The 22,574-nt window shown below is 38.2% G+C and overlaps 1 protein-coding gene across 1 annotated transcript in view; it reads left to right on the forward strand.

The window, feature by feature from the left end:
• Positions 1 to 22,574, forward strand: part of npy2rl (neuropeptide Y receptor Y2, like) — an 80,927-nt gene that overhangs the window by 44,928 nt on the left and 13,425 nt on the right. The window contains exon 4 of the mRNA XM_084923136.1: positions 21,478 to 21,643. Within this exon, the coding sequence (XP_084779262.1) occupies positions 21,478 to 21,643 (166 nt within the window). The remainder of the gene's footprint in view (positions 1 to 21,477; positions 21,644 to 22,574) is intronic.

Genomic DNA, 22,574 nt, shown 5'->3' on the forward strand with positions numbered 1-22,574 from the left:
CTTTCTAACATGTGTAGGTGGTGGTGTTTGTGTGTTTTTGTCTCCGAGTGCATGTCTTCTTAAGATTGCAGGGAACTTAATCTGTTTGGGAACATGAGCCCATGACAGAAATTATTCAAATTTAAGATTTAAAGATAAGAGTAAGGTTAAGAGTTTGGATTTGGTTGAGTTTATGGTAAAGTTAGGTTTGTGCTATTGTTAAAACAAGGACAGTGTGCCGTTATGGGTGCATGTCTGATGCAGGGGCGTTAACACCTTTCTTATATCACCACTCAACAGGTTTACTGACATTCAAAAGGGTAAAACTAAAAACAAGACAAAAAATACAGTCATGACATACATATGTGCAGCATAATATGCATTTATATATCACCCTGCTACTACATAGCATATGTCTAATTATGTAAACTTTTTAAACTACTACTGATGCTATCCCAGACGACCTCCAAAATCACAGGTAACTAGCTTAACAAAAGGACTAGCTTTACAGCCAAATACTGCATTAGCGGGCAACATATTGTACAAAAAACAAAGTTGCAACTTATACTTTAAGTACATACCGGCGATACAACCATAAACAGAAGATGTGGACAGTATTTCTTCCAACAGGACACCATAAACTGTGTGCCGATATGTTTCCCTTCTTCTTGCTCACTTGCTTTGCTTGACTGAGCGGACTTCCTGTTCAATAAAGTTTTTTCCAAAATAAAGCCGTTTCTAAAGCGCATTACTTGGAGCAGCCACAGAGGGCGCTGTAAACACATAATAAATAACAACTGACTGAGAATGATATTTTAGTGATACAACATTTTACAACTTTTAGTGATAACAGAACAGACAGCTTCATGTTAAGGATTCCTCAGGATGACAAGTCTTCAAGAATGGTGTATTTATACAATTTATGCAATTGCAATTTATACAAGCACAGAGATAAGTCCATTTTTTAGAGCCCTAAGAAGATGATTACCCTTTCCTAACCTTCATTAGTGCTGTTTTGGTGCTTATTTACAATATTATTAGGAAGCACTGAATTCATTTTCATTGCTATGCAGATAATACCCAGTTTGATTTATTGATGAATGTAGATGATACAAATTATGTTCTTAAAATATAGGCATGTCTTCAAGACATCAAGACCTGGATGACCTCAAAGTTCCTACTTCTAAATTTAGACAAAACTGAGGTTATGGCACTCAGTTCTAAAAGTCTGAGAAACATGGTGTCTAAGCAGATAGTTACTTACTGGGTAATATCAACTTGGAGTCATCTTTAACAGGATTTGTCCTTCAGTGTTCACATTAAGCAAATATGTAGGACTGCGTTCATTCATTTGCTTAATATTGCTAAAGTCTCAGAACAGCCTTCAGTTGATCCAGAATATTTCAGCAAGAGAGCAAAATGAGATTGAAAAAGGAGACTTTTCTCCAAAATTGGCTTCTCTTCATTGGCTTTGTGTTAAATTCAGAATTGAATTTAAAATTCTTCTCCTCACATATAAGGTATTGAATAATCAGGCTCTGCCATATCTTAAAGACCTTATATCAGCCCATTATACTAACAGAGCACTTTACTCTCAGACTGCATGTTGTGGTTTTGAATAGTGGAGAACTGGAGATCAAGCATTCAGCCATCTCTAATAAAGAACCGTCTCCCAGTTTGAATTTGAGAGACTGTCACTCTCTCTACTCTTGACACTAGGTTTAAAACTTTCTTTTTCTTGAAGGTTGCAGTTGGCAAAGTTTATCCTTGCTAAATCATTAGCAGGTATTATACTCTGGTTCTTGCTCCCATAGTGACTCTTTTGTCCTGTGTCTCTCTGCTTTCTTCTCTTTCCAGTCAGTACCAAGGAGTTGAGGCAGATGGCTGCCCCTCCCTGAGCCTGGTTCTGCTGGAGGTTTAAAAGTAAATTTAGAGAGTATGATAGAACCAGGTTTGGCCCCTTGTAGAAAAAATAGAAAGCCAATACATATCCTGAAGTGGAGATGTGTGGTATCAAGGCTTTCCAATCTTAACGCTTCCCACAGGAGGGATTTATGTGATTTTGATTTTTGAAACTATTTCTGAATGTTTTCTGCCATTTTCATTGCTTGCTCTGTTCTTTCTCCATTGTAAGTTTTACACATCCAGATGCCCGATTCCAGTGTTAAAAGGTTGTGCCACAGACATTATGAGCCATTTTGCCTGAAAACCCCTCTTTGGATTGTTTCATCACGTTAATAATGTTAGCGTTACCCATCTGGTGATCTGAATGATAAAAAGTTAACTTAATGGAGACTGCCCTTGGTAATATTCCTTTTAATCCCTGGTGGTTTTGTGGATTTTCATCTTTAGATAGTGATCAATGTTTACATGCCACAAGCTCACATATTTGAAGCCTGCTAGCAAGAGAAATGGCAGAGTGAGAGTGTGGTAGAAAGAGGTAAAAAGTTCCCAAGATGTTTCCCTGGAGAGGTTTATTCACTTCTGTTGCACTATCCAGTCATTCTACACTAGTGCCAACACTGAGTTCATCATTATTAGATCAATGAAATTGCATTATGAGGGCTAGATTTATGGGAATTGGTTAAATGAGTCCCAAAATGAAATTCAACCATTGAGAATGGTATGTCAACTTGATGTCAGGTAAACAGAGGTGGTCTTCTAATGCCGAAGTTGTAATCTTGCAACAAGTTTAATAGACTTCTTTGCATGTAAATGGAAAATGCAACTTAACCTTTTAAAGCCAAGTGTAACATATTTGATATGTGAGTTATGGTGAGTTTTTCAGACTTCTACATGCTCAGTAAAGACTACCGCCCTCTTGTTTGTTTGTTTTTTTAATTTCATTGTGAGGTTCACTATACACTCCAACTTTTCCAAATGTTTGAATTTTCTGGTAATTATTTCAGGCTTCATGCTTTAAAGGCATAAAGAGCCAAAGCATCTGTTGCAAATCAGTACAAATAAGATAATTTTTCCCCAGAAAGCTCCAGAGAGACTAGACTTTTTAAATCTCCAAATAATAAGACATCACCAATTACAGGGGTTAACCAAAAAAAAAAAAAATCAAAAAAATCATGACAGTCAACACAACTTGTACAACAAATACCAGAAAGGTTTGTTCTATGCACATATCTGTTTATAAAAAGTACCCCGGCCTAGATGTGATTCATATCATCATACTCATCATCAGAGATGCTGTAATCTGATTACTTTTTTCAAGTAACGAGTAAAGTAAGGGATTACTATTGCAAAAACAGTAATTAGATTACCGTTACTTTCCCGTAGGAACGCTGCGTTACTGCGTTACTAAAACCGTGATTTTTTTGCGAGAATGTCTCATGACAATGACGTAAGCGAGTGCGACGTTCGTGACAACAGCTGTGTGCAGATTAACAATGGATAATATATCGAGTGCGGGAGAGAGTATGAGCGTGCAGCGTTTAAAGCGTGGAAGTACTGACCTTACTTTAAGTTTGATTCCATAAAAAGTGACAAAAACATTAGTGTCCGTTGTGCGTGGGAAGAAAACTTATTTTTACAGCGAAAAAAACCCCCCTAAACAAGCACCGAGTGCGCAACGACGTAATGGGAAATTCACAGAGAAACTCGCGGATTCTTCAACTGACCGCTGCGGCACACCTGCACCAGGGTAAACCTCCGCCTGCCCCACTCCTGCTTTACAGGTGAAAATAGAGCAACAGGACCGCTAGTCTTTGATTTTATTTATTTTCTGCTGTGTTTTACTTGCATCTATTTGAAAGACTGAGTGTAAACACAAAAAATGTTTTATTTTATGTGCTGGAATGTGCAGAAAATAGGTTTGAATGTTAAACTAATTTCTTCAAGTCAGAGAATGGTGCATATAATTAAATTTTTGCTTGATGCATAAAGTTAAAAGATTAAAACTGATAAAACAAGTTTAAAAAAAAAGAGACTTTTCCATTTGATTACATTTTGTATGATGGATTATGCAGCAAAAGTAGAATTGGGCTGAAAGATCTATCGCTTTATTACCTATTCAGGTTGTAAATCGTGTTTTTAAAAAGTAACTAAGTAACTAAGTAATTAATTACTTTTGAAAATAAGTAATCAGTAAAGTAACGGGATTACTTTTTTGGGGAAGTAATCAGTAATTAGTTACTGATTACTTTTTTCAAGTAACTTGACCAACACTGCTCATCATCATAGTCACTCATGCCCTGTTGATGGTGGTAGCGTCATCCTGGTAGAGACCACTCCCGTTACTATAGAAAACTTTCATCATAAGATTAAGGTGATCTCACTGAACAGATTTCTGGGGCGAGTGAACCCAAACAACAGCAGCAAAATGCTGCCTGCAGCATAACACAGTCACCGTTTCTTCAACGTAGGGGTCAAAAGTTCAGCTTATTCCTTTAATTTCTAACCCGTCTGTATATGTGTATGTGTAAGCTGTCAGTAAGGATGACTCAAACATCTGCCGCTGTGTGCAAGATCTTAGTGATGTCTCGAATTTGTTGGCTGGTTCGAGTGGGAGAGGCCAGCGGATGCAGAGATGAACTCAGACATTTGTTGTTTTTGTGACACGCAGACATTTTAAATGGAGGAATCAGAGTTTTCTTTACCAATATGTGAAGAGTGTCTGTGTGAGCACATAAATAAGGATTTTATACAGAGGACAGAAAAGTGACATCTAAAGAGTTCAAAAGAATTTCAAGAGATGCACAAATCCTATTTTGCCATTTTCCTTTTTATTTCATGTATGATGACCCAATTCATAATAATAATTCTTTATTTAAAAGGGACAGTACCGATTAACATCGTCCAAGTATAAAACATAAAATTGATGTACTGCACATAAGTTTATAGGTATTGCTAGTTTCCAACCATTGTCCCTTGTTGGGCTTATATTCACAATACACGGAGTTAAAACATACATTTTCATGAAACCAAAATAAACCACAAATACAGCTACAATTTTAGACAATGTAAAAAAAAAAAAAAAGATTACTTAAAATGACTACTGCTCTGATTTCCCTTTAACCAACCTTTAACCTTCAATGTAAATGACCTAATATCTGTAATCAGATATTAGATATGATTATTATAGTAACTTGATTTTAAAATCATCAGATGAACTATATTTTCTAATAGAAAAACACATAGAAATTGTTTTCTTTATAAATTCAATACAAGATGATCATGTTCCAGCCATAGTTGGACATTCAAATGTGACGTTAAAGTTTCTGCTGTCTCACCAGGTGACTTAGCTGGTACATGTATAACTGCATCATCTGCATAAAGCTGACGGCTAGCTTTTGGACAACTGGCAGGCAGGTCATTAATAAACAAACGAAACAGCAATGGGCCAAGGACAGATCCTTGGGGGATACCCATTCTATTTTCCAACATGGATGACTTTTTTTTGTCAACCCTCACACACTGCTCTCTTGTGTAAAGATAAGACTAAACTGCTTGTTTTGAAAAATCTAATTTAAAATGATCTATGATCTATTTTTTATGAGCACAATATATTTTTAATGTTAGAGAAGGAGACTTTGGGTATACAAAAGGCAAAGCTCAAAAGGAAGTTAAACGTGATGTGCTTTAGAATGACAATAATCAGACATTTCTAAAAAATAAAGTCGAAACTTTAATGTTTCATTACAAGATCCCTTTTTTTATTGGTCATAATGACTGTATTATCATGCATTATCATTTTGGTTTTCTTAATTGTTAATTGTATTTAGATGTATTATGTGTTTCAGAGGTGAATGTAGGCAGTTTGGCTAGGATCACTCAAATCTGATTATAAAGATTATAAAGAATAATTAGTGTCTTGTTTGACCCCACTAAGCACAGTGGGAATAAACATTTACTACTGAGATATTTTTTTATTAAAAAGATTATTTTATTATATTATTATTATTATTATTATAAAATATTTGCATTACAGTGGCCCCTCGCTATAACACGGTTCACCTTTCGTGGATTTTTTTTTTTTTGTACAGCGCATTGTGTTCTGCTTCCTGATCAGCTGTAGACCATTATCAATCAATCTCGTGCCGCATCTCCTGTACAGTACAGAATGCGTTCAGCTTGTCAGATTTATATAAATCTTCACTAGCAGTGTGACTCAGAAGTGCTGTACTGTATGTTTGTAAGTTTTCTCCCCAACAATACCGGAAAAGAGTTTGGTACCATCAAAGGCACCTGCGTTTTTTTAAAACTATAAAAAATGGACAGGTGACCAACTTTGGGGAAATTTCTCGGCCCACCTAATTTTTAAAAAAGACAGGAAAGGAGTACATTGATGTTTATTTCAAAAATAAGCATCTTAGATTACACTGTGCACAAAACAGTAGATGCATTTTCTAATGGAAATAATAATGAATCCATCACACAGTGGGGCATTCAGTGTCATTCAGCTGAGAAAGCGCACTTCGAGGGTCTGTCCATAATTACGATGCTACATTACATGTATAAATATTCCTAAGTAAGTCTTTAACGCCATCTCTGTACCTGAATATTTGAAAAAGAGGCAAAGCAGAAGTAAAATTATTGCACAGTTTCAGCACTAATAATAGGTCAAAAATTACTAATTCAGAAATGATTGTGCAGATAAAGCATGAGGAATTCTGGCTTTTGATTAATGAAATTAATGAAATTAAATTATTTTAATTGACCACCCTCCAGGTAGTCATTTCTCAAGCGCAGTTCTTCTTAAGTGAGAATTCAAGATTTTTCCCATTGTTGTCAGTAAAATAATTTGATGTGCACAAAATAAATAATTTAAATTACTTCCCCAGAAAAATGTATACAATAATTTAAACAGGAAGAATATTTCATCTATGAAGGAATGGGTGAGAGAGTCAAACATCTAAAGGAAATGTTGTCAGTCATCTGCATTTATTAATGAGATGTAAATCTAGAATATTTATTTAAATTTTAGAAATATTAAGATGCATTTTCTTAGAACATTTGATGGTGCTGATTGCACACGATGAATCAAATGCAGTCTTTCAGTATTCATAGAGTGAGAGTCAAAACAAAGATTGAGCAGTAATGAGTGTAGCAACAGAAGACTGGTATCACGTGACTGAAGTTTTGTTTTCTGGCTGTAAAGGACTAAACTGCCTTTGTGCCAGTTTTACCTTTTTAATGAGTTGGAGACTATATTGGTGTCAACATGAAACATTAAACAGGACTGAACAGCAAGAGAAGCCAAGACCAATTCTTAATCACCTGCTTTGATACGTGGTAGGCAGTTTCACCTCAGTTTTATTTCTGTCTAATGAGACAAGTGTAAACAGTTTCACATGTCACCCGGCTGTGATGCTTACTTGTGAAACTTCACTCGGCTGCATGATTCACCGTACTTTGTTTTAGCGCAACTATTCATGTTCAAACTGAAAGATGGGTTGAAAATCTGTTTTTTTAGGTTATTCTCAGAAATGCCAACACAACTGAGAGAGTTTTGCCATAAATTAGTGTGAACAAGACATAAATGATAGCAATTAATTAAAACATACAAAACATCCTGATAAATCTTAGAGAATTTAGTCTTCTAAATGCATGACTTAACATGAAACGACTAACCAAACAGGTGAATTTATAAGCGCCACATCAGCACACATGCTAATGAATTTTAACAAACTGTGAGAGGTAATGGAGTGTGACGTGGGAGGGAAATTGCCTTAGCTGTCAGAGCTCGTCAGGCCTGAAGAAGCACAATAATATATTTTATTCAGAGCATACACTTCAGGGAGCATTGATGTAGCAGTAAACAAGACAACAAACATTGATGGACAGGTAAAATGTTCCTTCATATAGAGAGAAGTATCAGTACTACAAGGCGTGTTAAGATGAGAGTGCACAGACAAAGAATCTCTGCAAAGAGACTGTTTGTTATTGTCAATAAATCTAATAAAGACACACAAATGCCTCCTCCTATTTTTGCTGTTGCTTAAAAAGCTGAACTATCATAGATCTCTGTTTTACAGACTTCTACTGTTGTCTAAAAATTCCACGCTGTGTGAGTCAATCCTCCTTTAGTAGTACATTGTGTTTGGGAAATGTTAAGATTTAACTTCGAGGGTATAATAATGTGTACTTTATTAATTCCCATGGAGAAATTCTCTGCATTTAACTTGTTTACTCAGTGAAGCAGTGGGCAACCATTGGGCGCCCGGGGAGCAGTGTGTAGGGATGGTACCTTGCTCAGGGGTACCTCAGGGTAGACATTCAGTGGATTCGAACACCTGACCTTCCGATCATGGGGCCACCACTCTACCTACTGTGCTGTCCCTGCCGTATCATGTATACTAAATAGTTTAGATCCTTTAGTTAGAAATAACATTTGTTTTATTGTTGTTGTTTTTAAATAACTGAATGAAATTAAGTGCTTGATGGTTTACATTTGGTGGCAGTTTTTCTCAGGCGGAGGCAGAGACCAAAACTAGAGAACCACACAAACCACAACCGTAAAAGATGCCAGCAACTGAAAACCAACAAAAACAACCAAAATCAATAATCAGCACACAAAGAGGAACCCCTCGAAACTCACCACAATAATCAACAGTAAACACAAAGACTGCAATCCAAAAACTAAAAAAGAACAAAATCCACAACAGAAACTTTTACCAACCAAAAAAACAACAGAGAGCCCAACAACCAACAACGTAGAAAAAAACACATTATCTCCTAACAAAAAACAATAATTGAATAATATTTAAATTAACAACCAGAACTAACACCAGAATCTACCACAACAAAAATGATCACAACACATAATAAACAACCAACAGAATTCAAAAACGAAAAACCCAACCACAGCAAAAGGTCCCAAGGACTGACAATCCACAAAAATAGCAATTATCATCCAACATAAACCAAAAACAAAACCAAACAAAACAGAAAAACCTTACCACTGCTACAGGACGTATTTTAAAAAATTTACCAATCAAGAATAAAAACCCAAACATCACTATAACAGCCAATAAAAAAGCCCCACAAGCCAACAAAATAAGCCAAAAAAAGTACTAGAAATGACAAACATCGCAATACCAACAATCACACATGGAGAGGCTGAACTCCATCCTGACTTGATTTTAATGTTTGAAGTAAACACAAATTATATAGCAGAAAGAAAAGTAGCTTAATTACTTCTAAAAGATAATGTGATGTGATTAATTTTACGGTTAATATTGCGATGCATCTTTAAAATATCCATTCATATCGGGATGATTCACAACAACTTTATGCCCATAACTCTCTCACATGTTGTCTTTGGAGCAATCATTTGAAAATCTGTTCAGTTGTGTCGAAGCATTTAATAGAAAGGGATGCGATTGTGACAAGTGATGCTAAGTCAAAACCAGTTTAATCTATGTTAGGACTATACTGGATTTTCCTTGGTCCCAAAAACCTGAGAACCCCTTGGCCTAGTTCAGTAACATCTCGCTATCATGCAGTTATGAGTGTGGAATTTCGTTACGCCCGTCTAATGCTGACAAAATAAGGTGGTAAATAATTAATTGCAGTTTTATTATTTATAATAAATGATAAACAAGATGGCTTTACATGCAGTCACAGCTCATTGTAGAACTGCTGTACATTTAAGCTAAGATCCTTTAAATTCACAACCACTTCACTGTTTTTAAATGAAGCATATGACTATTTTATAAAGCAGCAAGATGACGACAGAAACAACCGCGAGTTGTATTGTTAAAATCTCTTTAACCGTGACTCGATGACCTACATGCCTTCTGGTTTAAGCTTTTTGAGGTGCTGCAATCAGCTTTGTGAGGTCCCTGGCATCCCCTCTCCATCTGTCACAAAGTACAAAATGAGCTAATGAAGAAAAAGAAAAAAATAATTAGATCAAACGCCATTTGCTTACTCATGTGTGTGTGCCTAACTCTACGTGTGTGTGTCGTGTGCAGAAGCATCTTTATATAGCCCCGAGACTCGCTTGTTCTGAGAGGAGTAGAGAAAATTGGATGCAAAATAAAATCCACCATTGGCCATCATTAATAAATGCTCACACATACTTACTGTTCATGTCCTGAAAAAACACTATTAACTTATTTTTGCCTTTTGCAAGTTTTGCTAATTAAATCCTCAGTTAAATCTCAGTGTAATGTTTTTCATTACTACTTCCTTGCTCTCCTTCATTAATGCACTGTTGTCACTGCACATCTAGCTAGGCTTACATATAATATCAGTGGCATTATATATGTTGGCTCAGTTTTATTAATTTAGATCCAGTTCACAATAAGGTGTTTTATATTGCAGGATAAATGCCATACAGTACTAGACTGAACATCACAGTAGTCAGATAATCCCTTATGATTAGCACTGGGTAAAAGCTGAAAGGTTACCTCAAAGCTTACCTGGTTCGATGTAACATGGATATATGTGTAGGATATTGGCAGTGATTTGATAAACGCGGGTTGTAGCGGATATTCTATCAATTTTATATATGTGCATGCTCTAGTTTTCACATATAAAAGCTGAGGCTGTCCCAAGCCAGCTAAGAGACATAATTTTCCCAGACCCTGGGGACTGGCCAGGCTCTCCTTCTGGTAAGTGATGCATAAAACAGCTCTCCAAGGAAGGGTCCTGAGGTTGTATCCTGATCTAATGCCCAAACTACCTCCGCTTGCTCCTTTCAGTGTAGAGGAGTAGCGGCTCTACTCTGAGCTAGTCACTGTAGTCACTAGGGATGGGTATCGTTTAGGTTTTATCTGATACCAGTACCAAACCGGTACTTTTGAAACGGTGCCGGTGCTTAAACGGTGCTCGAACCGGTGCTCGAACCGGTGCTTAAAGAATGGAGAACACAAACTTTGTCCAAAAACCTCTCATGTTCAGCTGTTTTTTTTGTAAAAAGATAACAATGTTAGCCTTTTCTGCAGCTAGAGGGGATTTATGGTATCACTCTTGACTGGAAGCAGTGCTTAATCAATGGGGAAAAAAAACACATACTTTGTCCAAAAACCAAAAGACAGCCGCATGTAACTACGACGGTGTTTGCTAGTTCACCTTACATGCATTAATGTAATAACGTGTTTAGCCTACTCAACGTAAATTACACACGAACAACATTAAGCTACTGACCCAGAGAAGAACGGCTGCTGCTTCCATCATCATCCATCATCTTTTCTGCTACACTGGCAGGGCTAGGGGCCAGGACTGTCCTCTTCGGGTTTTTGGGGGATGTTGCTAACTCCGGGTCTGATAACAGGCACCACACCCGCAGTAGATGTGCTCAGTGTGAGGTCTCGCAGCAAGCTATCAAATACGGTGCATTTCTCGGCTTTTAAAAAAAAACGCTATGCGTCGCCAGGTGTTTCATCAGATTCGAGGAGTTACCTCCTTTGCACAGTATCACCTTAAAGCACTTGTTGCAGGCTGCTGAGTTTGCATCTTTTGCTGTGAAGTACAGCCAGACTTTGACCGCTTCGCCTTGGGCGTTTTTAATCTGTAGCTCTGCTCTAAAAGAACGCACGTACCTGGGCCCGCCTACTACGCTTGCAAAGGTAAAATGATTGGCTGGAATCCAAAGTGTATGACATCTCAGGAAAATAAAGCACCGAAATGTGCGCTGATTTTCGGTCTGGTTACTGCAGTTTATGTCAGAACCGATACCGGTACCCATCCCTAGTAGTTACTACAGAGGCAGCTCATTTCTACTACATGTATCTGAGCTCTTAGCCATAGGTGAGGGGGTACTGCAGATAGACTGGTAACATGACAGCATTTCCTGTACTCTTAGCTCCCTCTCACCACAATAGACCCGTATTGCATGCTACAGATGGTTCACCAGTCTCCCTTGAGCTGATGTAATAACTTTAGAGATAAATTGCTCATATAGTGTAAAATGCATATGGTGAGCTTTTGTTTTCTTTTGTGGCATGCTGAGACTGAGAGCAGTATATTCTACTCTGATCCAGGCAAATAGTCCAGAGTTTCAGGGATGCGTGTACTACAGTGAGCGCATAAAGACGTTACATAAAACTGAGACATGACACAAGCAGATATGACAGTCTGCATTAACAGTCATGCTCAGTTTATCTCTCAGTACCCCATCCGTCTGGCAGGACACAAGCACAGCTTTCATGCCTTTGAAATCTTTTTCTGGCATCTTCACCGTTTGCTTATAACATCTGAAGAAGTTAGATGCTTGTGTTTTTCAGCTGAACACACCTTCACTGATGGAGAGGAGAAGTAATAGATGTCAGGTTCTTTCTTTTTCAGCGCAATATATCATAACGAATAAGAATGTGACCAAATGAAAGTGAGTATAAGAAATGATAATCTGAACGAAAGTGCTGCTGAGAGTCTTTCATGGTGCCAGAGGCTTCTTTTTGTAAAAACGCTCTAAAACTGTGCACCCAAACTGAGCAACCTTGGACTCAGTAGATAAAATTTTGAAAATATAGTATAGCATGTTAAAATATAGCATGTTGCTGTCTCCAGCAGGTCAGGGTGAGATTTGAAAGCAAAAAAGTAATGAAACAGTCACAGTAGTCCTAAACAGCCTTTCCATTTTAGCCTTTTCACTGGGTAACATTTTAAAACCTGAGCTGTTAATTAGAGTTGGGCCTGCTCATGAGGAGAGGTTTAAAGGTTACAAACACTGCTGCAGTCTCTTAGAAAAGACCTGCGGCTGAAAATGAAAAGCATTTGAGACCAAGCATTTACTTTCATTTAGTCATGAGAGAAGTATTTTACCGAGAGAGAAAATGGAAGAGGAAAAAATTAAGAGGCTGCCAGAGGGCCAACATTTAAAAGGAAGTTGAAACAAAGCACAGAAAAAATAAGCTGAACTAAAAGTGACTGATGGTAAAATGTACTGACTTTAAATAAAACATAAACTGTTGCACTGCTTTATTACAAAATAGAATTTGAATAAGTAAGGTTACTATTATACAGGACATCGAAAGACATTAAAACATGTTTTTCCATAGTGTATAACAATGGAGAGTAAATATATTATGGGATAGGAACTACTTTTTCCGCCTATCATAGTGATAGACGTAATACGGCCGTATAAATGCATTACAGCTCACTCAGTTGATGACAGTAAGCGGAGTCTCTTGTGGTTTTAGTTCAGCTCCAGAAACAGACGGTTTGTGACACATGGGGCAAGGCCACAAACCTTGTCAAACATGAACAAAAGCAAATGATATAAGTTATTAAATCATAGTAATTTAAATGATAAATGATGTATCTCTGCTGTGGCATAACCAACCATTACTTAAATCTATGGTACTTCCCCAGTAAAATCTACAAATTCACTGGTTGGCTATAGTTGGTTATTATCTCTGGGAGCTACTTTGACCATGAGCCAATGGAATCTAAATTTCTGTCATTTTCATGGTCATCTCTTGTTGACAGGGGCTAGAACTGGAACAAAGAACCAATCTTGGATGTAAAACTACAACTGTTAGAGACACCACTATATAAACCATTAAACTTTTTTTTTTTTTTAGCATTTTACTTATTTTGAAACTGCAGTTCTTATCAAAATATGGACAACCATAATGGCTAGTGCTCTTATAGAATATGGCTTTAGATTAAGAGCAACTTTAGATTAATGCACCGACTTGAATTCTTGAGTCCATGAACCTTTACTGAAAGGATCTGAGGCTTTAAGAGGATCGTAGGGTAAAAACCATGGCATTAGAGCAATGACAGAAAGGGTTCCTAACATCTGACCTATGATGCTTGCTGGTTTCCTATAATAATGGTTGAATTTGTGACATCATTTTAAACCTTCTTTGGTATTGGTCAATGTTTTAGTCAGATAACTTATAATCTACCTTTTATCAGTTCTTTTTTTGTTAGATTGTTTTCTAATCTTCACGAATGTTTATTAAACCCCCTGACATTTGGTTCTGTTGAGGATTAATGTTATTCCTCCTCCAAGCTGAAGATCAGGTGGTGTTATGTAATAAACAAATATATGCATATGAATCTGCAGGCAGGGGACAAGTTTGTTGGTACTGAACGCTTGCTGTTTTCTGTTTGTTGCTTGAGGTTAAATGATCAATCACATTTGACCAGTTTGGTTCCATGGAAATAGATGGCCCATCTAGAGGCAAAAGGGGGAAGATATCCTTAAATTCACTGGTTATTAAAATCTTGGTCCAGATATTGGCTGCATCACAAGACACTAAGTCAACAGACAGTCCAGTGGTTTCGCAAAGTGGGAGATTTGTCTTTCAAGAAATTTACACAAAAATTAGCCCACCAAATTTTATTAGCTTGCCAGAGAGGTGGAACCTCTGCAAAGAACAGACCGACTAAAATGTGGATGAGGGTTCAGTCCACTCTTTAAACTGCAAAACAGAACATTACCACTGATGGAAGATGTGGTCTTTAAGTGCTTGTCTGTTACAGTGCACTCAGAAACATGTTTTCACATCAGGATTTGTCATGATTTATAGTCGCTTACAAGAGATCTATTCTATGATGTTCTGCTTCATATTTTTCTATTTGGACTCTACATTTCCTTTGCCCAATTCACAGTTCAATGTAGTCCTTATTCACTTATACACTGCAGTGGTGCAGCCCCTAAATTTGTCCTTTGACTGTAACAAGATGCTGTCTGTCTGTCAAGGAATGTATGGAGAAATTAATAGTTACGTCGTCCTGTTGCAATTCAATTAGATTTAAAGGTTTTGCTAGAGGCATATTATTCAAAAAAGAACCAGAGAAGTTTGCTTATACAAATGTAGGGTGCGCTGGAACATTTAATGGGCACATTCCTTTCATATTTGAGCCTCTTTCAGTTTGTTGACATCTGAAAAAGCCCCCTTTGAATTAAAAGACAGGGCTGCTGTGAAAGAAAAATCAAACGCAGAAGGAAACAGAGAGCAAGCGATGTGACCAATGTACTGTGAAATGTGCAGGAATGTAGAAATATAGCAGCTAGAAAGTTGTCGGTTCAATTCCCCTGCATGAAAACAGGAGCAGTCAGGCAGTGTGTGATAAACAAAGCAAGCACTGCACTTCCTCGCCCACAGGCTCATCTGCTGCCTCTCGTTCATTAATTCTCTCAGGCTCTCTGCTGAGAGTTTTGTCTGGTTGTCTTGATGGGAGCAGCGGCTGTTGTCTCATTATTGGACATCGGATGACTTTGAGCGGACTAACTAGCTAGTGTGATTGTTACCCCGACACATCAGAACAGAAAAGTACAAACTGTGTCTGATTTTGGTGCAGCTACGCCTCCAGCATTAACACAATGAGGAAAACATTTACTGACCCTTGCAGCTAATATGAATGAAATTTGAGTTTTCATCTACTATTACTTTAGTTCTTTAGCTGTGATGGAGCAGACAAGTTTTGTGGCTGGCACAAAGAGATGATCTAGTGTGGCTGCCTCCTTCATATCCTTTAATATGCTTAATCACCAGGCCGCTCTCATTCCAGGGCATTAAAAAACTAATTTTGACATCCCAACTCCATCAGTTTGTCCATTTTCTAATCCACTTATGCAATTCAGGGTCACAAGGGTTTGGCACTTATCGAAAGATGTCACTGGGTGGCAGGCATTTGACACCCTAAAAGGATGCTAGTCTAAATATATGCTGGTTGTACTTAATTGGCCATACGTGTAAAACCTACCCGAGTATTCCTTCATACTGAAAACTAACCAAGTAATTCTTAGTACCTAAAACTGGGCTGTCTTTAGTACCTGAACCCAACCAAGTAGCTCTTATTGCCTAAAAATAACTATTTATTGAGTAGTTCTTACTGCCTAAACCAAATGAACAAGTTAAAGTAAAAGCAAATGCAAATTAAACAAATCAGTTACTGCAATAAAAAATAAAACAAAGCACAAAACAGGACATAAACTAGGGTCTTATCACCCTTTCATCTTTGTAACGTGTCAATTGTAGGTACACAAATAAACAATTTCATTCTATTTTACAAGGTTATTATAAATATTGATGGTATTCTGTCTTCCATGTATGATTGCTCCTTTTCATTTAAAATGCTCTTAAAATTATTTGATGTCTTACTTATTTTATGTAGCTGATTCATGTTTCACTGTGTGTCTGGCTGTCTTTTTTCTTTCCGTCTCTCTTCATTTCTTTCTGTCTTTGCCCTGAAGCATCACAGGAAGCAGCAGGCCAAAATTTACAAAACTGAAGGAAAGCATTGGGCAAACATCAGAATCAGCTCAACCCCAAATGGCTTTTTTGTCCTAACATAATCTGGCACAATGCCCTTATCACAAATTTAATCATCAAAACCTGACATGGTTCAGAGATTTGCAGAATAGCCTTGGCCCCCTTCCGGGGACAGTCCCTGCGGGGGCTTCATGTACCAGAAAAAACAGTCACATCTAATTAGATGTCGAATACAGGGTTCGATTGAAACAGCTGCAGCTGTTGTTTATGCTATCTCTAACACCGGTAGAGAATCAGTCAGGAGAGCAGGTGGTCCAGTCGGAACAAGAATAACAGTGCAGAGTCGATTATCTGTTAGTCCTTCAGGTGAGGAATTAAAAAACATACAGACTTTTGCAGAATTTAGCCTTTAGTCAGATGGAAGCATTCAGTCAGGATTTGATTGTTTGGATTACAGCAGGATTTATTGAATTCAAAGAAACCTTATTTCTGGAGGGGATCACAAACCTTTTGGAGTCTGATTTACTCTAGTGTAATGCACATCGGCAGCAGTACTGCAGTGTCAAACACAAGCACCAACCCATGGCTGTAACATAAAAGCCAATGTGGATGTGCTGAAAGCTGCACTTTCTCAAATGTTAACTTGAGACAGGCTGAAAAAATGAGTTAATCCCCATAGGCTCCCATTTTTAAATGTCCAGCTTTATTGCAGAAATAAGCATATTTACAGCTAGGTACAAAAAGTAATTACTGTAGCTAATTTCCTCCTTCATAAAAACTCTCTATATTTTTTCTGGATACTGGAGTTATGGGGAAATCTGATTTGATTGAGCAATGTCCTGATGCAGGTGTCTGTATCTGCTAGCTGTCTATTAGGCTTCACCTTTGGGTGGCTGTAGCTCAGGTTGTAGAGCAGGTCAACTACAAATCGGAAGGTTGGTGGTTCTGCTGGAGTCTGCATGCCAAATATCCTTGGGCAAGATACTATCTCCAAGTTGCTCTCTAGTGTATCCATTGGAGTATGAATGTGTGTGGATGTTAGATGAAGTACTTACATAGGAGTGTAGAAAATAGTGCTTGTGTTAATGGGTGAATGAGGCAAGTTGTGAAAAGTGCCTTGAGTGCTCAGAGTAGAAAAGCGCTATATAAGAACCAATCCATTTACAATTTACCTAAACTGGACCTGTGGACCATATTTGTGTGGTTTTCTCTATGTGTTTTTCCATTGCACACATATAGTTTTTGGATGTAATTTGCCAGCATCACCATCTGGTCAAAGTGTGGTAAGTAATATGTAGACGTGTAGTCAAGACCGCCTAAACCAAGACCAAGACAATACCAAGACCAGAGGGTATCGAGACCATGACAAGACCAAGACCAAGACAAAGTCGAGACAAGACAAAAAAGTCTTTAAACTGCTGCCAGATGCCGCTTCGTTTACGGGTATCAGGCATATTTATGTGTTTTGCTTTTGCACAGCCCTCCTCACCGCTGTCTACTGTTTACCTCACTTACTGAGGGGACAGATGCACGCTCCACTCTAGCTGAGCCACTGTGTGAGAGCTGAGCAGCGAAAGGAAATTAAGTGAGAAGGGATTATTTTACACATGGATTAGTAAAGTAATCTTTCAGTTTTTTGCTTTTTTTTAATTCTTTGCATGGTTTCATTTGTATTGCCATTAAAATTGAGGCATGTGCAGAACATCAGTGTCTGATAGACATGTATCTACAGATGTTGACTGGCCCTCGGCACCAGCTGCTGCCCCCGCTGATGCCCCCGCTGATGCTCACACATAGAGAACTGAATCTGATTGTACTGATCATGTGTACAATCTGTCCGTCTGCAGCTCTCCGGGCAGATGGCGTCTCTCCATGTCTGATGTTTCAGGGACAGCGGCTCAGATGCTCACAAGTCGCTTTGTCTCTGCATGTATCCTCACATGACTCAACGAATCCTGAAAAGCTCAGTGCTCCCACAGCCTTATCTGCTCTCATTGATGACATGTAAAAATTCAATTATAAAGGAACATCGAGGATAAAGGAGGAAAAAGACGATTATATTGCAAAGTGGTTATATAACAACAGTAGGCAAGAAAAACACAAGATCGGACAGGAATTAGCAGCAGAGTTTTTACTGCGGCTGCCTTTTTTCCTTTAATTAGTCTGAAAAAACGTGAACGTTGTTTAATAGATATGACCTGCTTTTGGTGCCATCAGTGCAGAAAAAATGTGGTAGATTCAAACCGTAAAGAGAGACCCAGAGGGAGAAATGAGAGGCAAAGACACGTCAGGTAAAACACATGAAAATGTTTTTAAAAATAACCTTTAGCAACAAATTAAAACACACAGGCATCATACATATATCATACTTCTACAGTTTAATTAGCTGCAGAATAAATATTCACAAACCTGTTTAGAAACCAAAGGAAATAATCAAACCAGTTTTTGGAGACTTTATTGTTGACAAAATCGTGAGAGATATGTTTGGAGCATAGGACCTCTACACATGGGGTTTGGACAAGCAAAGTAAATATGGGGACCAATTTTTCATATTTGGATTTATTTACCAGGAGAAACTCTTTTCAAAGATTTTCATTTTGACATTTGAATCCACACACCAGCACTGATATGGAGTCACAGGCAGGGAGCAGGTGTCAGAAAGTTGCTGAGCTGAAAAGAGACTACAGCTACAGCACAATATGATTTTTTTGAGTCAAAACTCAAAGTGATGGAGGTGTAAAGTAAACTACACAATCAAAGTTCCTTACTTTTTTCTTTTTCTTTCTTTCTTTCTTTCTTTCTTAACACTTTGGACCCAGTTATGTAGTTGTTCCACCTGCTAGTCATGTTTAAGCTTGTGGAACCATTTGTCTGAGTTGGGTGTAGTCTGAAGTCAATATTTTGGCTAAATGTTACATCAAGAGGGCTTTATGTGTAACAAACTGGATGTTATGAGAGTCATACATTTACAATTAAAACGAAGCATCATAAGCAACAGTTGGGCTCACATCAACTGTAACACTGAAAAATTGTGGCATCTTTAATGGAATGAGCCGATTGTGTTTGAGTGAAAAAGAAAAAGAAAAGAAAGCTGATCTCAGTGTTACAAAAGTATTGTGTATAGTCAGGATCACAAATGAAACCACTGCATTAAACAACAACCCTTCAATTTTTTTTCTGCATTTGGGATAATGACTACATTTTGAGAACTTGGACAAGAACAGGACAGATGCAACACTTGGAAAAAGCTGAAGCCATAAACCAACGTGAAAGCCAACATATCCCAGGTGTTCATGTGGGGTTTATGATGTTGTTGTTGTTGTTGTTGTTTTGTAAAACAGTAAATTTAAAAAATCTTTTGAAAACAATAATAATTAATATGCATTTTTTGTCTTAATACTTCAGTTTGTCTAGCTCTAGAGACAGTTTCAACTTTCCAAACATTGTCACTCCTGTGTAATAAGACTTGAATCATCACAAAAAGGAATAAAGGGGCATTTTATTAAAAAATAGTATTTTATGTCTTCACTGCACCTCTTAGACTTTGTAAAGCCATGGGCAGACTTTGACCCTTTGACATGCCAATTCAGTCTAGACTCTTCAGTTAATATTCCCATAGCAGTAAAATAACTTAAATTCTATCCCGCAATTAAACATTCTTTAAAAGAAGATTTTATTAATTGAAGTATTTTCATTGGTATTCATGGAGTTTTCTAGTAAATTGCTAATGAGAAGAAAGCAGGCATGAAATGCAAAACCTTGGCCTGAACCTTTTTCGAAGTGTGGTAGGTCAAAGACTGCGCACTTTCGGAGCGGGAGTCGCAATTCGATTCGATTCCCACCTGGGGCATCTGTATCCAGTAAGGGTCCTAAAGGCTAGATCCCCCATGCTAAGCAAGCCTACCGCAGACATGAGCGAGACAGATAAATATGAAGCCTTGGTCAACAAGGTCCGGGTCAGGTGTTGAGGAACCAGGTCACCCTGATGAGAAATGGGTTACTGGAACAAGAAGGCATCGGTGGGCAAGAGACGAAAACAGGGCGTTGTTGGAATGCTACTACGCAAATAATGGAAGGTGTTACATGAATAGGATGAGGGACCTATGGAATCTTCAAGAGCCAACATCCACATTGATGGCGAAACAATTATTAGCTCAGTGTTCAAACATTCAGAAGAAGGGACTGCTCACAGCTAGAGATTGACAAGGTACAACACACATGCTATGGCAAGGGCGAGTCAGGACAACAACTCGTAGAAGAAAACACCTGTAGTGATAGATGTAGCGGTTCCAAATGACAGCAACATCAGGAAGAAGGAACATGAAAAGCTTGAGAAATACCACGGGCTCAGAGAAGAGCTTGAGAAGAGGTTGATAGTAACAGTGGTCCCAGTGGTAGTCAGAGCACTAGGTACGGTGACTCCCAAGCTAGGTGAGTGGCTCCAGCAGATCCCAGGAACAACATTGGAGGTCTCTGTCCAGAAGAGCGCAGTCCTAGGAACAGCTAAGATACTGCGCAGGACCCTCAAGCTCCCGGCCTCTGGTAGAGGACCTGAGCTTGAAGGATAGACCATCCGCAGGGGCGAGAGGGGAATTTTCTTTTATATATCATCGTGGGTGCATGCTCTAGCTCATGTATTTTTTCCCTTTTCTTTTCATCTATCCTTTGCCCTCTTGTTGCAGGGGAAGTGTGTCTTCTTTAAACAACACAAAAAAACTAAAAAAAAACAGCTGAGACAGTCAAGGCTGGATGCCCGGTTAATTATCTATGATGGTGGAGAAGATACAAAGGGAGAGAGTTTAGTGGGTGGTGTAGAATTTCTGCAGCAATTTCAGAGAAAATTAACCTCAGAAATAGAACGAGTTTAATGTGTTTGTGATGAGAAGCAGACAAAAGAGGAAAGCAATGTTCTTCTTCATATACATAAAAACACAAAAATAAAATGGCAAAGATAGTAAGGGAAGTAATCATACTATATTTGTGCCTTTATGAGTTAAATGGTAACACTGCATTAAATTTTTAGGGTGAGTATTCGGTGAACAGAAACATTTTTACCTGTATAGCAATGCCCTGCGATAGCGATAATGAAAAAAATGCCCAATGAAATTCCACAACTTAAGACGCTGAATGCTGCTGGATCCGAAAATAGCATTTGGTGCCTTAAGTTGGGGAAAAAGCTAAACTATCCAACTTTATCAAGAGTAAGTCCAAGGAAGGCAAAATGCACACACTCAACTTTTGCCTCCAGTGCCTCCTGGCACACGGACAGCAACATAAGTTGCATTTGTATACCTTAGTTTAGTGGAAGTTATCTGTTATGTATTCATGAGAACTTTTACAGCCAAACATGTTTCTTCTTGTCTATCTCCAGCCGACCTATTGGTCAACACTCTGTGCCTCCCCTTCACCCTCGTCTACACCCTGCAGGGTGAGTGGAAATTCGGTAGCACCCTTTGCTTTCTGCTGCCCTACGCCCAGGGGCTCACCGTGCATGTCTCCACTGTGACACTCAACGTCATCGCACTGGACCGCCACAGGTGGGTGACACTTAAAGAACATGTAATCTGTGTTCACGATCTTCCTGGTGAGCTACCTGTTTCACCTGCTTCATAACCAGAGACGGGCACATTGGATTCTAATTGTGTTTATATCACTATTATCTGTGGTTTGGGTATCTGTGGACAATTGATGACAGTGCATAATGTTGGAAACAGACAAGTCCATCAAACAAAAAGAAGAAGTCAAAGAGAGGTTTTTTTTTCTACTTTGTATGGTCTGACATGACAGTAAACAGATTTTCAATCTATACTTATATGCTTCGTTTGACTTTATGGATACCTACTGTACTGTAGGTATCCATAAAGTCCATAGGTATTCATGGTACTGGTAGTGGTTAGTCAGTAGATCCACCTCCACACAAGTAGGTTTGATGGCTCATTTAAGCCATTTCTTTTTTTTTTCACGTGTTAGAATGGCACCGTGTTCCTGTTTTCCCCATTGTCCAGATTACTTCCTTATCTTGGAGATTCAGTTTTCTTCAGCTGCTTCGCATGTTCAGATGAACTCCAACTCCACCGTCCTGGACTGCAGCTGCGAAGGCGGTCTTTGTTCTCTTGCAGAGTTCATCTTCTGTGAACTGGAGGGCCACTCCAACGAGACCCTGAACAATGAGAACTGGTTCATGTAATCCTACGCAGAACTAACCAAGGCTGCAGCACAGAACAAAGAGTTGGAGTTCATCCACAGCTCGGCAAAAGCAGCTCTTCTGTTGCTTTGTTATGTTTGTCAAAAGGTTCTTTTCAATACTTGCAGAGGAGAAATTTGGAAACTTTTGCAAACAAATGTTTTCAAGCACAAAAAGAATTTAAATCCTTATAAAATACTGCAAACAGAAATAAAACCTGTCAAACTTAACAAAGAACATCAATGTACTTTATGACTAAGTATCCTCAAAATTAATAACATCCT

This window comes from Perissodus microlepis, chromosome 3 (genome assembly GCF_051167445.1).
Source record: "Perissodus microlepis isolate ML-2025 ecotype Zambia chromosome 3, ASM5116744v1, whole genome shotgun sequence".
NCBI classification, from domain to species: domain Eukaryota; kingdom Metazoa; phylum Chordata; class Actinopteri; order Cichliformes; family Cichlidae; genus Perissodus; species Perissodus microlepis.